Source organism: Talpa europaea (genome assembly GCF_964194135.1).
Source record: "Talpa europaea genome assembly, chromosome: 3".
Lineage (NCBI taxonomy): Eukaryota > Metazoa > Chordata > Mammalia > Eulipotyphla > Talpidae > Talpa > Talpa europaea.
In genome coordinates this window covers 87,289,429-87,313,546 of record NC_140069.1, presented here as the reverse complement: position 1 = coordinate 87,313,546, position 24,118 = coordinate 87,289,429, and the positions used below count along the sequence as shown (strand labels likewise).

The 24,118-nt window shown below is 37.8% G+C and overlaps 1 protein-coding gene and 1 pseudogene across 2 annotated transcripts; one reads left to right on the top strand and one right to left on the bottom strand.

Moving 5' to 3' along the window:
* Positions 1–8,837: 8,837 nt before the first annotated feature.
* LOC311168875 (tubulin-specific chaperone A-like) lies at positions 8,838–16,737 on the bottom strand (annotated as a pseudogene). The gene is made up of 2 exons: positions 16,571–16,737; positions 8,838–9,182 (listed from the first exon to the last, which is right to left on the bottom strand). The product of its transcript is annotated as a tubulin-specific chaperone A-like (transcript).
* A 300-nt stretch (positions 16,738–17,037) lies between these two features.
* Positions 17,038–23,471, top strand: NDUFA4 (NDUFA4 mitochondrial complex associated). The gene is made up of 4 exons (XM_084229182.1): positions 17,038–17,132; positions 17,983–18,071; positions 18,751–18,811; positions 23,340–23,471. Exons 1-4 carry the CDS (start codon positions 17,091–17,093, stop codon positions 23,394–23,396), a joined length of 249 nt encoding a protein of 82 aa, XP_084085308.1. The 5' UTR covers positions 17,038–17,090; the 3' UTR covers positions 23,397–23,471.
* Positions 23,472–24,118: the final 647 nt, after the last annotated feature.

The following is a 24,118-nucleotide window of genomic DNA, read 5'->3' as shown; positions in this document are numbered from 1 at the left end:
TTTCTAAGTGAAGCACCCAAAGTTACCCATCCCCTCGTGGGTAAAAGTCCATCCAAATGGGATCGGCCCAGAGCAAAGCCCCAAAGCCTGCCACAAGTCTAAAGCATCTTCCAGGGGGGACCCACAGAAAAGAGTCAGAAACAACCAAACAAGCCCGGAAGGAAAAGAGCAAAATCAACATCAAGATAAAAGCTGCCATGGTCACCTCTCCACGGGTCTCATCCACATCTGTGTCACCCAGTCCACGACCAAAAGACAAGCACAGTTTCTTTACGTGTCTCTAGGCTCCATGCGCCTCCTCCAGGTCTCCTGGCTCCATCCTGCTTCCTTCCTCAGTCTCTTCTGCAGCTTCTCCTCTTCCTGCTCAGCTCCACCCTCCCTTGGGTGGGGCAGGGAACCTGGAACTTCCCCCTTTCCTGGGGACCACCCTGTTACAGTAGCATATTTGTAGTGCTATTATTGTTGTGGGGAAGTTTATGTGTAGAAGTGTTAATGTGCAGACTAGGGGTAACCCTAGGATTCCCAAACTTGCATGCTCTAAATGGATTCTGCCATCTGCTGTATAAAGACAAAGCATACTCTTATAGTATGAGTTTAATAGGAAAAAAAAATACTTTAATAGAATTGATGAACATAGAAAGAGAAGAAAGGATAAGAGTTTTTCCGGTGAAATAGTCCTTGTGGGTAAATGCCCAGCCAAATAGGGTTGGTCAAAGCACAGTTGCTGAAGCCTGAAAACTTGCCACAAGTCTAAGGCAACTTCTGACAGACAACTAAAGGGGCCAGACAAGTCTGGGATGAAAGGAGGAAAATCAAAGTACAAATCAAGATAAAGGCTGACATTGTCAGCTTCCCCACAGGCCTCTCACCCACATGTCTTTTCCAAGTCCCTAACTCCCTGGTACAAGTCTAAAGCCAAGAAGCAAGTGGAACTTCTTCACATGTCTCTCTGCTATGAGTGCCTCCTCCTAGTCTCTCTGAGTGTTCTCTCACTTTTCCTCTCCATTCAGTTCCACCCTTTGTTAGATGGAGCAGGGAACATGGAACCTCCCAGTTTTATGAAGATCCCTTTCTGTAACAGAAGGGTATTTGTTGCTTCGAGACAACACCACACTGACAAACGGGAGTCGTGGAGCAGGCTACATAATGCAGGATGCTGCTGAAGAGCAAGATCCTTGCCCCGTTATTGACACATGTAATTGGTTTTAAGGAGATTAGGGAGATTAAGGAAAGGGGAAGGGTGTGGAAGATTAGGGATTGTGAGTCTGCCCTCCAGATACTTCTAATCTACTTGATGCTACACCCTAATCCCCAGCCATGGCTCTAATCTTATCAACAAGGCTCTCCACTGATCAGCTTCTGGGGTCCCTTGTCATACATCGGTCTTCGGGGCCCCCCCCCCCCCCGGGCATTCCCAGTCATACCTCGTGATGTATAAATCGGGAGTATATGTTATGCATCGGTCCTCAGCCCTCCGGGCATTCTGGACATACCTTGTGATGCATAACCTTCCCAGTGTGATCCAGCTTTGTGCTCTTGTTTGATCTGAAGGGCTTAAGGGTTTGGGTTCCTGTTCTTAACTGGCCCGGACCACTTTGACCTTGTTTAGGTGACAAAATGGTGGCCGAATAGGCTGCATAGGAGTAGCAGACCCACAGGTATTCTGCTAGAATAAATTCTGTTAGACTCCCTCAGGAGTCTGAATCTAGGATTGTAGATGTTGTTTAACTTCTGCAGATAAAACAGATTTGAAAGCAGAAGGTGTAGCCAATTTGGAATCAGGCAACAATCAAGTTCCGGTAGGCATGAGTTTCAACATGTGGTGACCAGATTCCTTGTTCTAGTGTCTAGATATGAGTGCCATGGATTACCTGTTTATGGTATGAGTAGCTGCAAAAGCTGCAATGGCACCAGCTTCCTGACATCTCAATTGCACATACAGTTGTATAGTAGTAGAGTCTAAAGACAGCTAACTTCTTCTCCACTAATCTTATAAATATCTTATTCCCACTATTATTTTTTGCTTTAAAACAGGGAGGGATTTCTGTTACTAGTACACTGTACCTTGATAGATACATAACTTTTAAGCAATAAACAAAAATGACTCCTACATTTTCCAGAGAAATCCCTCTTTCTCTCACTTTGTAGTGCTAATTTGAAAAGTGCAGCAATCAGCAAAACAGTTGTCATTTAAGAATATCCCTTGCAGATAGTCCATAGCTAATTTTATTGTGTCATAACTAACATTTTCAGAGATATTCAAAAGAAAACAGTATTGACAAAATAGGAAAAGATTGTCCCAATGTTTCTGAACTTCAAGAGAATCAGTCCTAAATGCTCCCAGAGAGACAGACAGGATATTTACACAGAAATAGAAATCAAGTTTGAATCTGAATTCTAAACTACAACTTTAGTTGACTAGGGAGTGTGTAAAATAATTTCTTTATTTTCTCACAAAGGGATCATTGTAATCACCCTTTTCAAATAATGTAAAATACAGTTATTATAGAATTTTCTTGAAGTATTTAGGTAACAAAGCTCCAGTCTGTTACTACATGAGTAAAAACTTTCCATACATATAATAAATAAAGAATACTGAAAACAATTTTAAGTTAATCAATTATATCTCCATAGATATTACATACACATAGCATGATTTTAAATTGCGCAAAAGCATGCCATGAAAACTACATTTCATTTTACCTTTGTGTTCTAGCTAGTCAGTCAATCCTATGCATAACAAGATTTTTTATTGTTTTTGACTTTTTTTGTGAGGTGCTCATAGCTCAGGGCTGAGCTTTCATAATAGTTTTGATATAAATTTCACATGCACAAAATATGCAGCTAAATAACCTATGTTCATCATTTACAGTTCATGGTATATAATTCAGTGATTTTTAGCATATTAAAAAATTGTACAGTGATCACCACTGTCTAATTTCATAACATTTACATCACCCCAAAAAGAAATTCAATAACCACTAGCAGTTATTCCCCTTTATCTTTACTCCTAGGCCCTAATAACCTGTCTCTACAGATTTGTCTGTGTTAGACATTTCCTATAAATGGATTTAAAAAAAAAATGCTTATCTTTATCTGGTTTACTTTAACTAGCATAATGTTTTCACAGTTCATTTGTGGTCTAATGTAATTTGTTTTTAAATTAATACAATACACTGAAATGTTATTGTAGTCAGATTTCCTCCATTTTGCAACAAAAACTCCCCTAGACAAAAAAATTAGGAATAAACAGAATTAAACTCTGACCACTGAATTGTAGTCCCTTTTTAGGATTAATTGATAACTCAGCGTATTGCCCTTAAACCCCCTACTAGTGACCAACTATTAACTGGCTCCAATTGCATTCCTGGAAACTTGAAAAATTGACTGTGTTATATGCCTAACGTAATTCTGTGTCTCTCTTGGGTTGATAGTAGCATCAGAAACATCTTATTGTTGTACTGTAGACCTTGCTGGGAAAGCTAAATCCTTTGACTCCTGGGTCTAGATTGCTGGCCTCCTGGACCAAACCAGGGTGGGGATAGGGATGATTAACATAGTCATTATAACCAGCTATGCAAATTTTGTGAGGCCACAAACTGGAGATGGGGTGTGAGTAGAGAGGACTAACAAATGTTACAGCAAACCAACCTAATTCTAAAGTGAGAAATTCCACCAAAGAACAATGTATTAGGCCACCCTTGTCCATTAAAAACGTGGCCTTTGCCTGCTTGTATCTATTCAAGTGTCTCTCTTAAGAAACATGCTATGTGCCAGTTAAAGTCACTGTTGAATTCATTCTTGAAGGGATCCAAGAAACCCCCACTCATCCCACATCATTATCAGTATTTGTTCTGGACAGAGAAAATACAAAAGTGAGAAGTACTTCAGTACTGGCTATAGTAGCTCTTTATTACACAGATCTCTTAGGCAAGTTGAGGTATTTAATCATGTTTCAGTGCATGTGAATGGCAGTCTTAGGAGTAGTGTTTCATAAGGGGCAAGTCCCAGGAAAGTAAAGGATATGGGCAAAGACAGCATCAATGGAGCAAAATCATCAAGTGTACAATATTGCGTGTTAGACAGACAATAAGGTTAGTTAGAGACAGGAAGTTTCATGTCATCAGCTCAAAAGGTAGAGAAGCTTTCAAAACAAAAATGCATAAATGATACCTTCTGTTATTTTTAATTCTTTAGATTTCTAAGTGACAAATCATAAGGAAATGTCCTAACAGTGTTCTAAATCTATATAACACAGTTAAAAAAACACATACAAAAGCAAAAAAAAAAAATGTATAGATCAAAAGATTATCAAGAAGAAAACATCCTTATAAACACCATCCCTGCCAAAACCAAAAAAGTGTCTCTTGAGCCCCCTCAATTAATACTCCTTGCTACCAATGAATTTAGTTATTATTTTGAATCTAACTTAATTTTAAAATTTTATATAAATTGAATCATGTATGTTGTTCTGTTTCAGTTTTTAAAATATATTTTGTGAAAATAATTGTTGTTGTGTGTAGTTGTAGGTGATTTGCATTGTGAAAGCACATGTTTGAATAGACTACAATTTATTCATTTAACCCCAGAAAAATGTTTTGGCTCTTTTCATTTAGAGGCTATTGGAAATAATGATTCTCTGTATACTCTTGTCTGTATCTCATGGTGCACATAGACATACAGTCCTGTTAGATATACCTCAAAATGAAATTATGACATTATATTCGAATGTTCAACTTTGGTAGGAAAAAAGTGTAGTACCAATTCATCAACAATGTATTTATGTATGCTTTCCTTTTCCTCCTATTTGGTACTTAAAGAGAATCTTGAATTATTAGAACAGTATCTCATATCAGATTAAAACAATCTTTGCTATTATATCTTCTGTTTTTCTTTTCTGCTCTAGTCTCCCATTCTCCGGGACTTCAAATTCATGTATATTGAACACTCTCACTCACTGTGTCTTCTAGGTCTCTTGCACTGTTTCCATCTTCAATTTATCTCTTTACACTTTTATTAGAAGTAACAAGGAGAGGGCTTTCCTGGTGGTGCAGCGGTTGACTTCTGGGCTGAGAAGCTGCCAGCAGCCTCTGCAGCTCTGGCTGGATCCCCAGCTGCCAGCGAGGGTCCCACATGGCGCGCAGATCTCTCCTGCCCCGCCTGCTGCTCCCCTCAGCAGTGTATTTCATCCGTCTGCCTGTTCTGTTCCCCGCTCTGGCTCTGGTGAATTCTCTCACCCTCCCGTGCATCTGACTGTACCCAGTGCTTGTATAAATAAATAAATAAATCTTAAAAAAAAAAAAAAAAAGTAACAAGGAGAAACAAGGCTCTATCTTCACTACTTTGTTTGGAAATCTCTTCAGCTAGATATCTAAGTTCATCATCTACAAGTTTTGGTTTACACCCAACAATGGAACACAATTCAGCCAAGTTGCCTGGCACTTACAACATGGATCACCTTTCCTCCAGGGTCCAATAACATGTTCCTCATTTTGTCCCACAATCTCACTAGAAACACATTTAAAATTCATAATTCTACTACTTGTCTGCTCATGACAATATGCATTGATAGTCTCTAAAATGATAGACACTTTCTCCACTGTGTTCCTCATTTGCATCTGAACCGTATCAGAATTGACTTTGATAGCATATTTCTACCAATGCTTACTTCAAGCAATCTAGGCCTTTTTTTCTTAATATCATGTATATCAATGGGCCTCCCCAGTGGCATAGCGGGTTGAGCACAGCGCTGTGAAGCTGTCCGCAGCCTCTGCAGTGCGGGTTCGATCCCGGCCAGCAAGGGAGCTACCCACATGGCGCAGTAGACCTTTCCTGTCTCGCCCGCTGCTCCCCTCAGCAGTGTATTTCGTCAGTCTGCCTGTTCTGTTCCCTGCACTGTCTCTGGTGAATCCTCTCACCCCCCTGTACCTCTGGCCTGTACCCCCATTCTTGCATAAAAATAAATCTAAAAAAAATATCATGTATGTCAAAATTCTTCTACCTTTACCCATTACCCAATTCCCAAACCATTTCCTCACTTTTAGATATTTAGATAGCACCTCACTTTTGGTACCCAAAATCCATATTAGTTTTCATGGAAAGCCATAAAAATTACCACAAATTGGATAGTATAAAACAACAGAAATTAATTTTTTCCTTTTAATTCTAGGTTCAGAAGTCTGAAATCAAGATATAAAGAGGGCCATAATTCTACCATGGCTGTAGAAGAGAGTCTGTCCTCTTTCAGCTCTTAGTGGCCCTTGGTATTGTATTCCTGGGTGTGTGGCAGCATAACCCCAGACTCTATCTCCATTTTATGATCTTTGCTGTGTGTTTCTGTATATATGTGTCCTTCTCTTTTCTTTCAAGGATACCTAATCTTAACCAATTATATCTGCAAACTCCTGTTTTCATGAGTTCACACTTTTGATGTTCCAGGTGTTCATGAGATTTTCAGGGACACTTCTCAACACTATTCAATGTCACTGAACAGAAAACAGAGTCTGAGCTGTCATACTAAGTCTGCCAATCTTCAGAGTGAAATCTATGAACAATTTTAAAATCAATTAATTTTAACTTGCAATATTTTACTTGGGTCCCACCTTTTGAAAGATCTGTTTTGTCTTTGACAAAACTGCTATTATTAGCCTGGTTGGTGTTAAAGAAAGCACAAGCGGACAATTCTTGTCATACATTATTTTGAGGTTAATGTTTGCTTTGTAATGTGAATTTGCAAGATTTCCTTTTCAATATTGGGTCAAATTTCATGGCACAGGGATTAGCTCTACCTTGAAGGTTTGATTGCTGTTACGGATTGAATGTTTTTGTTCTCTCAAAATTGTTATGTTGAAGTCTTACTCTCCAATATGATAACATTTAAAAATGGGGGTATTTGGAGGTATTATATTTAGATGAGGTTATGAGTATGTGGTCCCCATCATGGGATTGTGTCCTTATAAAAAGAAGAAAAACCAGGACTCACTCTCCCTTTCTCTCTAAGGATACAACAAGAAGGCCTCCATCTACAGAGCAGGAAAATTTGTCAGCATTTGACCTTGGACTGGTAAATACTTTTGTATTTATCTGTTCTTAAAAACTGCCAAAAGTAGTTTGCTTTCTGTTGACTATAAACACGCATTGACTGTCTTACCTCAAGAATACATCCACTCTCCAATCCTGCTGCTGTTTCCTTGACCATGTCTTTATTCCACAGAAAATCAGGTTGGTGAGTTACACTGATGGTATCATGATAGCTTGACCTATGAATAAAGAAGTAATAACTACTCTAAACATATTGGCAACATATGGGTGGGGAGTTGGTGGGGAGTAAATGTGACAAAAAAATCAGATTTCTGCCAATTCAATGAAATGTCTTTTTTTGTTGTTGTTAAGATTTATTTACTTATTTATACAAGAACCGGGGTACAGGCCAGATATGTGGGAGGGTGAGAGGATTCACCAGGGACAGAGTGTGGAACAGAACAGGCAAACTGATGAAATACAGTGCTGAGGGGAGCAGCAGGTGAGACAGGAGCTGTCTGCAGCACCATGTGGGACCATCGCCGGCCGGGATTGAACTGGCACTGCAGAGGCTGCAGACAGCTCCACAGCGCTGCACTCAACTGCCTGTGCCACCAGGGGAGGCCCCCAATTCAGTGAAATTTCTAAGGTTACAATGATTGGGTACATGCCAAGATAGTCCTTTCAAGGTAAAGGATCTGTTACTGCATCTGGTTTTTCTTGTCATGAAGATGCATAATGCAATGTCTCTTTGGATTCTGGACATCAGTGCAGCTCAGTTGATACTCAAATGGATCTCACTGACCCATTTACCAAGCAACCTAAAAATCTGCTAGTTTGGGCCTCCCTGGTGGCGCTAGGGGTTAAGACACAACCTATGAAGCTGTCTGCAGCTTCTGCAGCACGAGTTCAATCCCCGGCCGGCCAGGGAGCTACCCACATGGCTCAGCAGATATCTCCAGACTCGTCCACTGCTCCCCTCAGCCGTGTACTTTGGTCAATCTGCCTGTTCTGTTCCGTCTGGTGAATCCTCTCACCTCCACCCACACACACACCTCTGGCCTGTACCCCAGTTCTTGTATGCATAAATAAATAAATATTTTTTAAAAAGCTGCTAGTTTGTGGGAGGACCTAAAACTGGTCTAGGCTTCCATGAAATTGCTCTTCAATTGAAGTGTATAGCCTAGCAAATGTGTTGGTGTTTAAAGCAAGTTATTATGCTACCTAAGTAATCTATCATGAACTGGGGCTTGTCTGAACAATAAAACCATAATATGGTTGAATGTGCAAAGCAGCAGTCTATCACCAAATGGAAATAACAGAAACCATATGCGTTTGAGCAAGTTATACAGGCATAATTTTCATGAACAAGGGCTGCAGATATCTAAGGTCCATACTCCTGAATAATGCCTCCTTTCTTCCTTTTCAACTTGCATTCATGATTATATGATGTATTCCCTATGACCTACTAAGTGAGGAAGAAATATTTGAGCCTAGATTGCGCTGTATGAAATACTGTCAATATCCCAAAGTAGATAGCTATTATCACTATAAATCCATTCTGGGTTGACCCTGAAGAACAGTAGTGAAGACAATATTAGATTTATTCTTTTAACTTTTTTTTAAAGTATGAAATAAACAATTTTATTAGATGAACTAATTTATTTGACACATTAAATTAAGCAAAGAAAAATATATGTAACTGCATAAAAAGAATCACATTCTCATACTACTTGAACATACTAGCAGTGGTCAAAATGATGAATTGTGGAATGGATCCCAGGATTTAATGCAAAAACACCCCGTACAGAAAAATTTCATGCTTCTAACTTCACTGAGTCCAGTACTGAACGTGCTTCTTTATATTCCTCAGCCTCTTCCAAGTCTTTTTCTTTCTCTAATATCTGCAGAAGATCGGTATATGCAGCTTCCAACCTGCGCTGGCAATCTGGGATCATCATTTGGGACTCTTGCAGGATCTCTGCCTGCTTTTTAATGGCATACTTTTCACCATCTTCAGCTTTCATTTTTTCAATCTTTTCTTCTTGTTGTTTTGCTTCTTTTTCATACATCACTTTTTCTTTTACCAATGCTTCACCACGCCGGTTTTGATCTTGATCTGCCTCACGAGGGGATCGGCCGCAGCAAGGAGGGGCGGAGAGCTGAGGAACCCGGGAGCTTATTCTTTTAACTTTTAATTGTGAATGACATTTTATTCAGTCATTTGTTTACAACTGAAACTCTGGGAATTCAAAGTTAACATCCTTGCCTGTGAGTTTCTTATAAGACACCAGGAAAAGTTTTAATTTTGTGATCCATGTTGTTCTGCTGTGTTTTATCCAAATGGACCTTTGTGAGCTGGCTGCCCTGCAGTTTCACATAGATTCTTTTGCCCACAATTTCAGTTGGGAAGACCAATTCCTCCAGGATGGTGTTGTGCACAGCTGTCAGAATGAGGCTCCTGGGACACTTTTGCTTATTTTTCTGAGTTGACTTAAGCAGAAATTTCCCTCTGAGCAATGAAGACACTTACTTTGCATTGAATTTCTTCTCCAATTTCTGTGCCAGTCAGACTTGAATTTTTTTGGAAAAACTTCAGTTGTGAGATGGAAACAGATTACAGCTTTGCCACCTCCAACAAATTCAGCTTCCCTGACTGCTGTTATGGTCAGCTCCCATGGCTGAGCTTTGAGGTCCAAGTTCATCTCTAGCTGGAAGAAAGCCTGAGAGGCTTAGGACTCAATCTCATTTGAATTCTCACCTTTGGGCTTCATGATAGTTGTGCTCGAACTGAACATAGCTTTCTCCTTATTGAGCGCAGGCCTGGGAAGTGACTCTTCTTTTATCCCTTGTGTTTCACTAGTGAAATTGTGACATACAATCCCTGCATCTGTGGATTTGTTAATCTAGAAATTTTGCTGGTCTATTCTGAGGGCGAAATATTTCTTTCAGGAGATGGGACAAAGATCCCTTTAAACTGGAAGTTTAGACTGTCCCTGATAACTCTGAACGCCTCATACAGGTCAACCAACAGGCAAACTAGGGGTTACTCTGTACCTTGCCTGAGTTTGATTAGCAAGGGGAACTTGGGACACTACAATTTAATGAAGGTGAAAAGGTGTATGTCTGGTATGCATGAGATTCCCTTCAGCTTTTACAGTCCTGGATTAGGTTTATGTCTACTTATTTGACAAAGGACTCTAGCTTCTTCTGCAAGATAACCATATCCCTGAACTTCACAGTTTGGAAGCAAAGAGATACCTCTGGGGTCTCTCACCCTCATGGGTTCCACCATCTCCACAAGCTTTAATGTGTCTTTCTCTATGTCATTCTCCCTTCCTGACTGCCTCTTCTGCTCACTTTGGTCTGCAATAGGTAACACTGTTCCTACAATTGCCTATTCCTACAATAGTGTTAATTTCTCATAATAAATGCCCATACATATTCTACAGTTCTGTTTCTCTGGTCGAACCCTGACTATCTCTGTACATTTCTGATTTATTCTAATTTCCCTTTTGATATTCCATTCTCCTAACCTGGTCCTCAATTGTGCATGTTCACAAGGATTTTAACACTGAACCTCTTCTCTCCTTACAGTCTTTTTAGACAAGCTCATCAATTCCCAATAACTCTCATCGCTATGCCCTTTTCTTTTACATTGTACATCCTGCGCAAACTCATCTCTTTAGCCCAAGAGTGATGTGTCTACTGCCTGCCTTTGGAGCATCTCCAATTGGATATTCCAGAAGAATTCTACACTGGACATTTCCAAAAGTTAATTCTATTCCTGGCTTGGTAAGAACACTGTACACCCAATAACCTAAGATATTATTCTAGTATCATTGTAGTATTTATGATAAAATTATAATAATTTTATCTCCAGCCTCTCTATACTACAAGGTATTAAAGAAGATAGCAGTGTTTTTCTTCCAATCCTAAGCACTCAGCACAGTGAACAATACACAGCAGACACTTAGTATGTTTAATGAATGAATATGTGAGTGAACAAGTGAATGAATTCATAGAAAAGAGAAAAACTGCAGGAAGATAATGGTTATCAACATAGATGAAAAACAGAACACTAAAAAAAGGCTATAATTTGAAGATCTAGGAATGTGGCACAATATTCTCTAAATTGTAAATATATAGTTTTCCCAATGTCATTGAACCAAAGGTTTTAGTGGAAAGGACTACCACTATTTTAAATTGTCCGTTTTTTTATTTATTAGAATTCATTAAACTTTGTACATAAAGTGCTTCAGGTATTTAATTTAAATTGATGACAGTATATGAAGCTTTGAGATTTATAACAGTGGAAGTAAACTCCACAGGCCAAAATATGTTTTCATTTTTCTAATATAAATTTTATAATTACAGTTTATGCTAATTAACCACAATACTCATGGAAGAAAATATTTATTTTTAGATTAAGGATAAATGCAGAATCTTTTCCAATAAGTGAAGGTGTAATTTGTATTTCTGTTATCAGAAAAATAACTTCAGTTGTCAATTTATGTGTTAGAAAAATAATTAAATGCTTAGATGCAAATAGTAAAAAAATATAAGACTCCATCTTCAATTTGCATTAATATAATTGAGCTCCATGGCTCACTTATCAATTTATTCCTCTCTAAAGAAACACTTTCTTTACTGTCACATATTAATAACAACACATATTCACTATACCTTCCAGAATTTTCTAGATTTGAATCTTCAGAGAAACTATCAACAAAAATAATTTCTCTTGCTTGCTATTGATACATTGCCTAGATTATTTTAGAACTGCTCATCAATTTACATTTAATTTAGACAACTAATATTTATGCTTTTTGTATTTAAAAATTATTTACAAAAAATTAGATCAAAAATGAAAAGTAAATCCATAAGGCACAAGTTTTAGATTTGGATGGTAAAAAAAAAAATTCCATTCATTTATTAAGATAATATAGCTTTCTTGCAGTTGTTTTATCTGTTTAATACAAAACTTTGAGTCTTCACTAACAGTAAAGACCTAAAACAAAAATTCTCAAAAATCTAGGCTACCCTTTGCCATTTCATTTCCTATCATTCCTCCCTACACAAACTAAGCTCCCATCAGACTGAACTTGTTTCATTTCCTTCTACACGTGATGCACTTGCATTATGATCTTTGATTCCTGTCTAGGTCAGGCATTTCATGTGGAATTCCTCTTTTCTGGCTTGATCATTCTGCCAAATTCATAGTTTGAAGTCCTTCTCAGACCCTATAGGTTTTTTTTTTTTCCTGTATTATCAGTAATCTTAACCCTTATTGCCTAAATTGTCACCTGGCTGTTTGATATCAACAGGAAAATAAAGTATCTTTTTCAAGTAGGGACATTAAACTTTTGTGAACAAAATGACAATATGCTGCCGGGAGTCCTGGACTAGGCTACACAACAATTTACCGTGTCTGCCTTTCTAATTACAATCATCTAGATCTTTCTCCTTTTCTCTTTCAAAATATACTTGCCCTCCTTACCAAGTGTGAGTTCTATTGTCATTTCTATCCAGCTCAATGATCTATGAATGATGCTGTAGTCTCTGTTTGTTCTGAGAATTTCTCCTCTTGATCAGGAGACCCATGAAATAACAAAGATAAGCTATTTGACCCAAATCACAGAAAATACAATGTGGAACAGGGACAGGATAACCACAGAGAATGATCCTATTCAGAAAGAGAAAGAATGGGAAGCACAAGCTGGCCCTGAAATCTCACAGGACAGCAATTACTGCTGACGGAAAATGTGGATAAGTCCTGATTAAGCCTTGATTTTACTATCTGGGGATTAGTTTTAGCCCACTCTTCTCTGTGGCTCTTGCTTCACCCTCTGGAAAGTCTTGACTTAGATCCATCTAAGAGGACATTAAAGAATAGACCCTCCATGGAAGATGGTCCTGTATCTCAACTTACTTCTCATTTCCAGAAGACTGGAGAGTTCAAAGTCTCATTTCTCATCTCAAATAATCACCATCTCATTCATTCAATGTTGATGGTTCTTTTAGCAGTACTTAGTCTGCTTCAATTCTATTTGATTCCAATTTATTTTTTCCATCAATGTTCATACAAACAATTCTTTTTCGACACAGCTCTTTCTTTTTCTAGACTTAATTTCAGTCACTTTGATCCTGTCAGGCTTTGGTAAAAGAGTTACACTCATCTATTTGTCCAGACTTTCAAACTGTTCAATTAAAAGGAATTACTGCGACATTAATTTATTGAGATGTTTCAACAAAGGTGTGATGGCTACATGCTTGATTGCCAATTTTTTGAGGCTTTAGTTGATTTTTGTAGCCCAAACACTTTCTCACTTTTACCGTTTACAGGGGAGATGAGAATCAGTCACATTTTCCAACTCTGCAAATCTCTAGATTTCTAGATGCTCAAATTCATCATCAGAGCTTGCAAACTCACGTTTTTGACTCCAACTCTTTATTGCATGACCGTGTCAACTGTTAACAACGGTAACTGACATGTTAACATATCATTTGCTTGCCATTTCAATGAAAACAACAGTTCATCAGAGATGTTAACTGCCTTCCAATTGAAAATTGTTTCAACAACTGTTACAGCAGTGGTCACATAGATTGCTAATACTTCTAGCCTCTGGTAATAGTTACCTTGTCACCTGAACCCAATGCCAGTTATTTTAGCATTTTTATTATGCTAACATGCCACCACACTTTCAGAGCCAAATTCTTTATTTGGCTTGAATCTCAGAGAAACTAGCCAGAGAAGGCTAACTTATCCCACAGTTACAAACTGCTTTCAAATCCGGTGACTTGCAACAATAAAGGTTTATTTCCCACTCAATAATACTCCACACACGTCAGCAATGGCTGTGCTCCAAGTAGTTTTGTCCCTGACAGACAAGTCTCTTTCTAGGACATTGCTTATCTTGTGGCAGAGAGAAAAGAGAGATGTATCCACTCTTTAAAGCTTCTGCTTGTGCATGACACATGATAATTTTCACATCTCATGTTAATAAAGCAAGTAATTTCATCAAGTCTGACATTAATGAGGAAAGTAAGTGATATATCTTTTGAAGGCGAGGCAGTAGGTATTTGTATACAACATAATCAACCACAGATATCAATCCTATTTGTAAGGTTAAAATTTGTTCTTACACTGTCCTCTATCATGGTTTCTTTTTCTAGACTGCCACTTCATTTTGGTTATATTTAATGAAATTTGTATTCTGTAACCCTGCTTTGTTAACATCTCCAAAGACATCCCCTCACTGCCCATGCTATTACCTCTAAAAACTAGGTCAACGACAAAAAGCAGCCACTGGATTTTACTTTCTTATTAACAATGCATTCCTATATACATATTTACTTATTTTAGTATCAACTGATATCATTAAAAATAGAATATTGCAAGAAGCAGTCTTCCTTCTAATTTATTTGTTGGAAGTTTACCTACACTACTGCTTTTTGATTTCTGTGTTCACTTCTAAGCATATTTTATGTTTTTGTGCTGATTTTAATATATCCACACTCCTTACCATAGTCCATAAGGTCATTGTCATAAAGTCCTTACAACTTTTTTTTTTTAAGCCTTTAGGTGTTTTTTTTTTTTTTTTTAAAGATTTATTTATTTATGCATATAAGAGCTGGGGTGTAGGCCAGAGGTATGGGGAGTGAGAGGATTTACCAGAGACAGAGTGGGAAGCAGAACAGGTGGATTGCCTGAAATACACAGCTGAGGGGAGCAGTGCGAGATGAGACAGGAGAGGTCTGCTGTGCCCTGTGGGTTGCTGCAGTGGCTGGTGAGAGCTTCACAGGGCTGTCTTTAACCCCTGCACGACCAGAGAGGCCCAAAACCTTACAACTTCTGATCTCATTTTCTTTTCCTTGGTTATGTATCAGTCACGCTGGTCTCCCTTGAACATTTTTTTGACATCTATAAGCCATTTCTCCTGATTACTGGAATGTACTTTTCCTAGATCTTCACCAGGTTGCATCTTTCTTTTCATTTAGGTTTCAGGTCAAACATTACCTTCTCAGTGTGACCTCTAGTGTTTACTCTCACTAAAGCAGGCTTCTTCCTTCAACTCCCCCAGAAGAGTTCCTCTCACTGTTATTATTCTACTTTATTGGCTTATCACTCTCTAAATTTACTTCAATTGTTTTTTATGGTTTGTCTTCCCCAACCAGCAGGTAAGCTCCATTAGAGCAATTTTCTCATTCATTGTTATATCTATAGTTAGGTCAGTGCTTGGTAGAGAGTAGGTACTTTGTAAAGATTTACTGAATGAATGAAAAAGACATTAGTCTTCATGACCTATCATCTTAATAATCACAATCTGTCTTTTTCCTCCTTTTGTCACTGTCATAGCTCTTTCCCAAGCATTGCAGTTGAAATGCCCTTTGTCTCCTCACCCTGCATTCTCTCCTAAGCAATCTCATTCAGCCATATGGTTTTGTTTTCCATCAATAAATTAAGTCTTAAATGTATTCTTCTAGTCTAGATCTCTTCTCCCCTACAGAAAATCACTTGGATTTTACAGAAATACATATCCATCATTCTCTTATTTCAATAATTGGCATTAGTATCCAGAAAGTTCGTTAAAACTGAACCTACAAAAATATCCGTGATCCTCCTTTTCCTCACTAGTCCATATTCAACCAATCACTAAGTCCTGTTAGTGCTACCTCCTAAATATTTCTGGAATCTGTTCTTCATCATAACATTTCCTACACTAGTCCAAGTTACCATTCTGTCACATAATAATTGCAATGGCCCTTTAAACAGTCTCTCCCTTTCATGTTTTATCTCCTCTAAACCAATCTTAAAAGTAATTCAAAACCACTGCATCTTGCCTTTAATTTCCTAGTACTCCTCGCATAAAATCCATGATGTGTATGGTTATTGTTCCATTAGTTCTTATCCCACCTTGCTCTCCTTCAAGTTCTAACCATACCCGGGACCTCTCTCAGGTCCTCAAAGGGTCTCTCTAGCTTCAGACCATGACATATGCAACCTCTTTTCTGTATACTAGCATCCTCCCTTATCACTTCGTTAATGTCTACTCGTTCAGATCTAATGTTGCTTTTTCAGAGAAGCCTCTTTTTACTCTTCCCTGTCTCAATAAAGCCAAGTATGAGGTTGGAGGGGATTCAGATCATCATTGGTATACCAAAAGCCAGTTCCATAAAAATACTTTTGGGTAAAAAATGAGGGGGGAAATCATACTGGGATAGTGGGAAAGAATATGCGTGAGGATAATTGACCACTATCCATTGGAAACACAGCTTAAACAACGCAATTTCGGACCCAGCGACAGGCGATAGTGCCATGTCGAAAAGATCTTTGTGGGCTGGAATATTCAGAGAGGAGGTATCTGAAGGTTTAGAGATCACACTGACAGGCCTATTGCCATCTTTAAGTTATTTACTGGTTTTTAACTTTTGCTCATAAGCGACAGTCTAAGACAGGAAGCAGCTGCAGTCTTCTTAAACCACAGTCGGTGACCTTAGAGACACGAGCCTTGACCTTCAGTCTAGGCGCTCGGCACTCAGCCATCACAGGCGCCGTGCAGCTCCCTCAGCGGCTGTAAGAGCCTGGCCGGCGCGCGTCCGGCACGCGCGCCCCCAGCGCCTCAACTCCAGGACCTCGGTCGCAGGCGCCGCGCTGGAGGACCTAGTTCGCGGAGCGCGCGTACCGTCCTTCCGCCCGCCCGCGCCAACTCTCATAGGTGGTCCCCAAAGAAAGTGCCTGTTTAGTAATAGACAGATTTTCGTTCACCCCCAAAAAATTACCCGCCCAAAACACACCTATCACAGGAATGAGAATACATATTTCTCGGAGTGGCTCGTTGATGGTCTGGCTAGTTTAGGGCGGGTGCGTGAGGCGCGGGAATCAAAGCAGGCACTGTTACGGTCAGCCACATCCGGGTCCTCCTTCCATAGGATGCCCTTCTCGCCTGGGGGCCTTCAGGTAGGAGGTCCTGGATGACTTTGGACGTCCGCACTGACTAGGAGCGGTGACTTCGATCGGCCTTGCAGGCTTGTTCTCATCTTCCCGGCCCAAGGCCTCTCCCGCAGCCATGCTCCGCCAGGTCTTCAATCAGGCCAGGAAGCACCCTAGCGTAAGTTTCTGACCTCTAGCATTTTGTATAGCGTTGCGTCTTTAATATTTGGAGCTTCCTCTTTTATGGGCCGCTTACCTTTCTCGGTGCTGCGCTTTCCTCTGGGTTGCCCCAGGCGCTTGAGCTCTGACCTGCAGCCTGTTTTGTGGGGTTTGGGCCGAGCGCCAGAAGGTGAGGGATACCTTCAAAGAAATTGAACCCGTGAGTAGTGGCACACTATTTTCGTGGCCGCGCCTTCTTGGGAGTTGATCCGATCTAGCAGGATAGTTGAACGCTGTGTGGTTTGGAGACCAGCTGAGATCAGGTTCCCCGTTGGTTGTGCAGTGTGTTAAGGATCATGTACTGACGACATTGAATGGCCAGGCCTTTTGGTAAGTGTAAGGGTTTGTGATCTTGGACGCGTCCTTGTTTTGATAAATTTGGGGGGTTTGGTAGTGCAGATTTTAATCGCAGTTACAGATTTTTTGTAGCTGTTATTCCCCCCCCCCCGCAAGTCAGCGTTCTGTGGTCCTACAGCTTAATCACTCAATGTAATCTTAAAGCCAGTTGTTAACTACGCCTTAGACATTGGCAGTACATTTCTGCTCATTCAAATTCTCTTTAACAAAATTTGTTTTCCATGACGCCCATATTGAAGCATACTTAATTATAAGATGAAGAAGACCATCTATTTTCTTAGAAATCTTACCCTCAATGTAAGGTTCACCATTATGCATTTTCTACAAGATTAAAAATTTGCTTTTTTGAGATTTGGGAATCAATAAGTAGAAAGTACTGTAGTCTCTCTCTAGTCAGTGTCTACGTGTTACTGGGTAGCTACTAATCGTGTCTATTTTGTGTTCGGTTCTAGTTGATTCCACTCTTCGTGTTTATTGGAGCGGGAGGTACTGGCGCAGCGCTCTATGTCATGCGTCTGGCTTTGTTCAATCCAGATGTCAGGTGAGTGCATAAAAATGTTTAGAATGGTTAGATGGTTTATCAAGTTGTTTTAGGAACCACAGTCTATATAGGGAGGCAATGCCAAGTCATAGAAAAGAGGTCAGTTTGGTGCTGAGACAGTAATTTCAGATTCCACTTTTAATTTTTCCTCGTTCATGGTATTATTTAAATTTCTTTGGGTCTCAGTTTCTCATCAATAGAGTAGAAATGCTAGTACCTCTGTTGGAATGTTGTGAGGACTGAGAATATACTGTTTTTATAAAATATTTTAACTAGCTTTACTGGTTATTGTAGTGATTTTTGTCTGCTTTTCCACAATAGATGTTTCTTTTTGAGGTTGAAAATAGACAAAATAGATTGATTCATTGTCATTCTATGTATATTTCTAGATATTACTTAATAGATGAAATATTGATCATTAGTAAAAACCAATTACAAAATTTCCTGAGACAGATAATGACAAAAACAATTGCCTTAAGAAGCTGTGCGTTCTACCTTTTTTTCTTACTGATTATGTGGGATTGTTCATCATAGATTTGTTTTAGTTCCATAATGAAGACAACACAATACTTTAAGAGAAAGTTAGATCAATTAAAAATTTTAGCTTCTTGAGAAGTACAAAACTTGTTTCAAGTATTGTTTAGTTACTGTAACAATTAAAATGTTTTGTTCCTTTTAGTTGGGACAGAAAGAATAACCCAGAACCCTGGAACAAATTGGGTCCCAATGATCAATACAAGGTAAACTACAAAATTGTTTGAGAAATGCTGGAAGTTATATTTTAATAAATTTTGTTAGGGTATTTTTGATATTGAATGTATAAGTAAAATTTCATTATAATGAATTTTGAGCAGCTGCTAGGTTATTCTGTGGAGTTAAGGTGGCATATTTTCCTAATATTTTTGTCTAAGGATATTATTTACATAGACTTTGGATGTGAAATTAAGATAATTTCTAAATTTTGATTTGGCTAGAAAAGAGGTAGTATATCTCTTTTTTTACCAGTTTTTAGATATTGTATAGTCTTATGTAGTAGTTCTCAAACTTCAGTTTATATATAAGCATCAACCAGTGAAGTTGTTAAAACAGATCTTTAGCTCCACCCCCAGAAATTATGATTGAGCAGGTCTGTTGTAGAGACCGAGAACTTAAATTTGTAATTAGGTTTCAGGTGATAATGATGCTGCTGGTTCATGAACACTACTTTGATAGCACTAATCTGATGGATGGTTGGGTTGTCTGTTTCTTACTGGTACAGTTGAATATTTAAAGTGAGGATTAGTAAGAAGAATAACAAGTTTATTGAAAATTATATTTTACCATGACCCTTCTAGATAAACATTTTAACATCTTTTCTTGAAGAGTGGTTTGTGGAATTTCTCTTCCAAAGAATGATTTCATCCACTGAGACCATTATTTATTTTATTAAGATAAAATGAACATATAAAGTGTTGCATTGATAGCATCCGTCTTATAGTATAATTACTATAATATTTTAATAAACACCTTTATTGCATCAAATAATTTTTTTAGGGTTGAGAACCATTAAGATATAGCTGTTTAGTAGCTTTGACACAAGACTTGTTGATTATACTCACTATGCTATTCATTATACCTCCAAAGTTTATATATTAATTGTAAAGTTTGTACTTTTAAATATTTTATCGATTCCCTCAGTGCCCCAGGCCCTAGTAACTTTCATTCTACTCTCTATTTTTGCAAATTTGGCTTTTTTAGACAAGCAAGCCTTAATATACTCACTCTTTGTTTTTCTTTGTTTTCTCATGTAATATAATGTCCTCAATTATACATTTTATATCCAGTCATGCCATTGCAAATTGAGACCTTTTATTGGTGCCCCAGATATACTCTTCTTAATACAATGTTCTTGTATATTAAAAAAAAAAATAAAACCCTTTCAGTGTTGGGGAGGAGTCAGCTTTTTTAGGATATAATTTACTACCTTACTGTTTACTGATTTAAAGTGTATAACTGGGGCCTCCCTGGTGACACAGGGGATTAAAGTCTCAGAGCTGTCAAGCCATTGTCAGCCATTTCAGCATGAGTATGAGTTCGATCCATGAGTGAGTTCGATCCCCTGCCAGGTAGCTAACTCACGTGGCGCAGCAGACCTCTCCTATCTCACATACTTCTCCCCTCAGTAGATCCGCCTATTCTGCTCCCCACTCTCTCTGGTGAATCCTCTCACCCCCTGTACCTCTGGCCTACACCCCAGTTCTTCTACACACACACAAAAAAAATCTTAAAAAAAAATAAAGTGTATAAAACTCAGCCACATGTATTTTCCACTATACCTGATTACATCATCAAATGAGAGAAATAGTAGTTTGCTTATGCGCTCCTAAGATGTGCCCTTACCAGTGAATGCCCAGTGTCCTTAGCAGATACCCCTCAATGATAAACTTGGATACCGATGCTGTCATTACTGTTGACAACACTTTTAAGATAGTTGTCACTCTTTACTGATTTCAAGCTTTTTTCTTAACTTGATAATTTGACTTCCAAATCTTTAAACAGATCTCCCTATAGGAAGCAAATAAAAATACTGGTTAGGCTGAATTGAACCTCTTACAGTTTGCCTCAAAAAATAAAGAAGTAAACTGGCATCCTGTCTTATTTGCTCTTATGTATGTGTTTAAGTTTATTCTAGAGAAAATAATTCTACATCCAACCATTAAAATGGAAGACAAAAATAGGACATGATCCTTCATCAAAGGTCATATTGGAGTCTTTGGAAATGCATAGTTCAAAAAGCTCCCTGGGTGACTGATAATTCCAGTTACCAGTGCCCTTGAACATGCTATGTAAACTGAGAATGGAACGTTGAAGCTATGTAACTGAAACAGTGAGAAGCTATGTAAACTGAAAATGGAACGTTGCTGCAACCAAAGTCTAATGTGTTGGAATAGATTGGGTTTTGAATAGTTATTCACTGGTGTTAGTGATTGGAAAGATGGATCATAGTACATAATGGCAAAATATTTAATAAAATTGATCTAACATGGTACGTAAACCCTGTTCCTAAGGAACTTCTTATAGAAAAAGATTTGGAAACAAGAATTTAGTGTGCTAATGCTGAGTATGTTTGCCAAAAGATGAACTAACAGAAGAAATGGGAGATTTGTCAAGAGAAATAAGTGGAAACCAAACCCAGAGACTTGAAAAGGGTAAAGTAAATGAAGCCTGCTACTGCTGCTCAACCCAGATAATGAATTAGACCATATTTTTCTGTCATTCACTGACCCTCATTTGAAAAATTTCTTTTTATGGTCCATTGACATCAAGCTTGGCCATGTGACTTGCTCTGCCAAATTATAAGTGAGGAGAAGTACATCTGCTACTTTTGAACCAGTGTCTGGCTTCCTCATTGTTCTTTCCTGTCCTGAGACCAGATGAACTACTCATTCATCCCAGGATTGAATGAAGATAACATGGAGCAGTCTTTTTATAAATGGCATACAATGAGTGAAAAATAAACCTTTATTGTTGCAAGCCACTAAGATTTGGGAGTTAACTTAAAGTCTAACAAAAGCCAACTAAATGCAAACAAGGGAGGGATTAAAATAGAATTTAAGCATCAAAGACCCAACAACATTTCTCACCTGACTGCCCTATACCGTGCCTTCCCAACTGTCCTCCAGAGACCTTTAAGGTAGCCATGATTAAAATGAGAAAAAGGATAAAGACATAAAAGCTGAAAAATATAGCAGATTTGAAATTTAAATTCTACAGGGAATTTTGATACTGGCATATGGAACTGAATAGAAACAACTCCAGAAATCTGTTTAGTTTTGAGAAAACTGGAAAGGTACCGTGACCTTCCCTTTCTGCCTGGGTATAGAGCCATAATCCAGCCACTTACTCAGTTTTTGGCAATTCGTAAAACTTCAGTTGACTCTTTTATGAAGGAAGAATGAATAAGGTTATAATTAAGTTAACCATAAAACATTCTGACCACAGTGCCTGGCATCTATTCAAAAAGCCCAATAAATGTTTATTTTTTTAAGTATTATTTTCTAGTTTCAGTTGCTTCATAAGAGAACACTGCCAGAATGAAAAATACTGCTTTATGGCTTATACATAATTCCTTTTTTTAAAAGTCCATGTATGTGTATCTTGAGGATAACCTTTATAGCCTAGGATTTTTTTTGTAGGTCAAGTAAAATAAGAATTTTTCAGTTAGAAGTGAAGAGGTTAGCTTTGTTCGGAAAAATAAAGGTTTGAAGAAAAATGGACTTAGATTTATGAACTTCTTGCTTTATAAAAAGCCAGAAGAAAAAGTTTGATGTTTCTGCAGTTTCAGCATTAGTATTTTTGGAGTTAAATGATATAATCTTTAATTTTAGCACAACCTCTGTCATTTTTTTTGTTTTTGGCACAAGACTGAGCAAACCCAAGATTGTAGTCTTATTTGGGCTTATGTGCAAATCTTAGTGCTTTCTTTGTAGAAATTCGGCAACAGAGTTCAAAGATAAATCATTAGTTCAAATTTGAACAGTTTCAAATAAAAATCATTAAAAAAGTTACTGAGAGGGCAATTTTTTAAGGCAATAATAGTCTTATTTCTAAAATTAATTTTAATTGCATATAAGGAATTTTCAGATATATCTTCTAACTGTGCAGTTATTTGAATAAGATACTTAAAAACAAAAATAAAGTATTATGTAAAAGCTTTTTTTACTATAGGATGGCCTAGTGTTGGTTTGATACTGATGAAGTCTGTCTTAGAAAATTAAGGAAACTTCTAAATGGAGAGAAAATGGAAAAACCATTGCAGCAAGTCAGTTTGTAGGTGAGAAGTTAATGTAAGCAAACAACAAAGCATTACCTTATATTGCTAGCCTATTTTTGTTGCTATAAATCTCTTACTTAAATTACAGCACTTCACTAATCAAGTAAGGATGATAATCCTTAGTATTCCTCTATTTTGGACAGTCACCCATTCAATTAGAGATGGAAGTGAAAGCATAAGAATTGGAAGTATTAGAAGACATTCTTACTCACTGTGAAATTAAAGAATTTTTTGTTTCTAACATACTAACCCTTCTAAAGTATATTAAATATTTTAACCTCACTAAAACTATCATTAAAGGACTGAAATGTTAGTATCTTTTACATTGTTAATATTCTTGATAAAAAATTAATGTCTGTAATGTTACTACAGAAAGTTGAATAAAAATAATTTTAAAACTTACCATCTCTGTGTATTTTGACAGATTATCTAAAATATCTTTTTTCTTTTCCAAGTTCTATTCAGTGAATGTAGATTACAGCAAACTGAAGAAAGAAGGTCCAGACTTCTAAATGAAATATTTCACTATAAAGCTGCTTAAAATGAAGGTCTTCCAGAAGCTGTCCGCACAATTTTCCACTTAACCAGGAAATACTTCCCTCTAAATGCACGAAATCATGTTGGTGTATTCTGTAGGGGTTTACACTGATTAATAAATGTATCTGAAACTTGGTTTGTGTCTCTCTTTAATCCTGAAAATCTGACCTGAAATTTAAAGTAGGGTACAGCAAATAAAGTAGAATTGAAGGAATTCCCTGAATTTCTGTATATTTGTGTGATCAGAAAATAGGACTAAACTGCTCTAATACATGTCTTGTATATGGATCATTGATAACTTTACTTGAGTAAATTTAACACCTGAAACTGGAAATTACAAAGGTCAGTCAGGAAGAATATTCAAACTTCTGTGCATTGGTAAAATAGAAATACATACCGAGTTTTGATACTAGCTGACATCAAAGTATGCACAGTTGTGAACAGTAGTTTTTACCGTGGCATCCTCTTTGCTGAAGATTTTCAAGATTATCAGCTGCCGTGGGAATTGTAGTTTGATCTGAGTCCATTATTAACCATGTAACTATTGGCTAAGAAGAAATGTTGAGAATTTTTGTTGAGTGTTGGCAGGTTTTGAAGGCTGAAAGTATATGAGTAGCATTTTAAGATGGGAGAAAATGTGAATTATCTATAAATGGGGTATGGAATTGGAATTTGGATAGAGAAAATGTTAAATGTG

Bases quoted from the DNA above. Each gene is read 5' to 3' on its own strand.
- NDUFA4 (XM_084229182.1), top strand. From the start codon at position 17,091: ATGCTCCGCCAGGTCTTCAATCAGGCCAGGAAGCACCCTAGC. The intron at 17,133-17,982 runs GTAAGTTTCTGA...GTTCGGTTCTAG, and splicing joins AGGCCAGGAAGCACCCTAGC to TTGATTCCACTCTTCGTGTT. The intron at 18,812-23,339 runs GTAAACTACAAA...TTCTTTTCCAAG, and splicing joins GTCCCAATGATCAATACAAG to TTCTATTCAGTGAATGTAGA.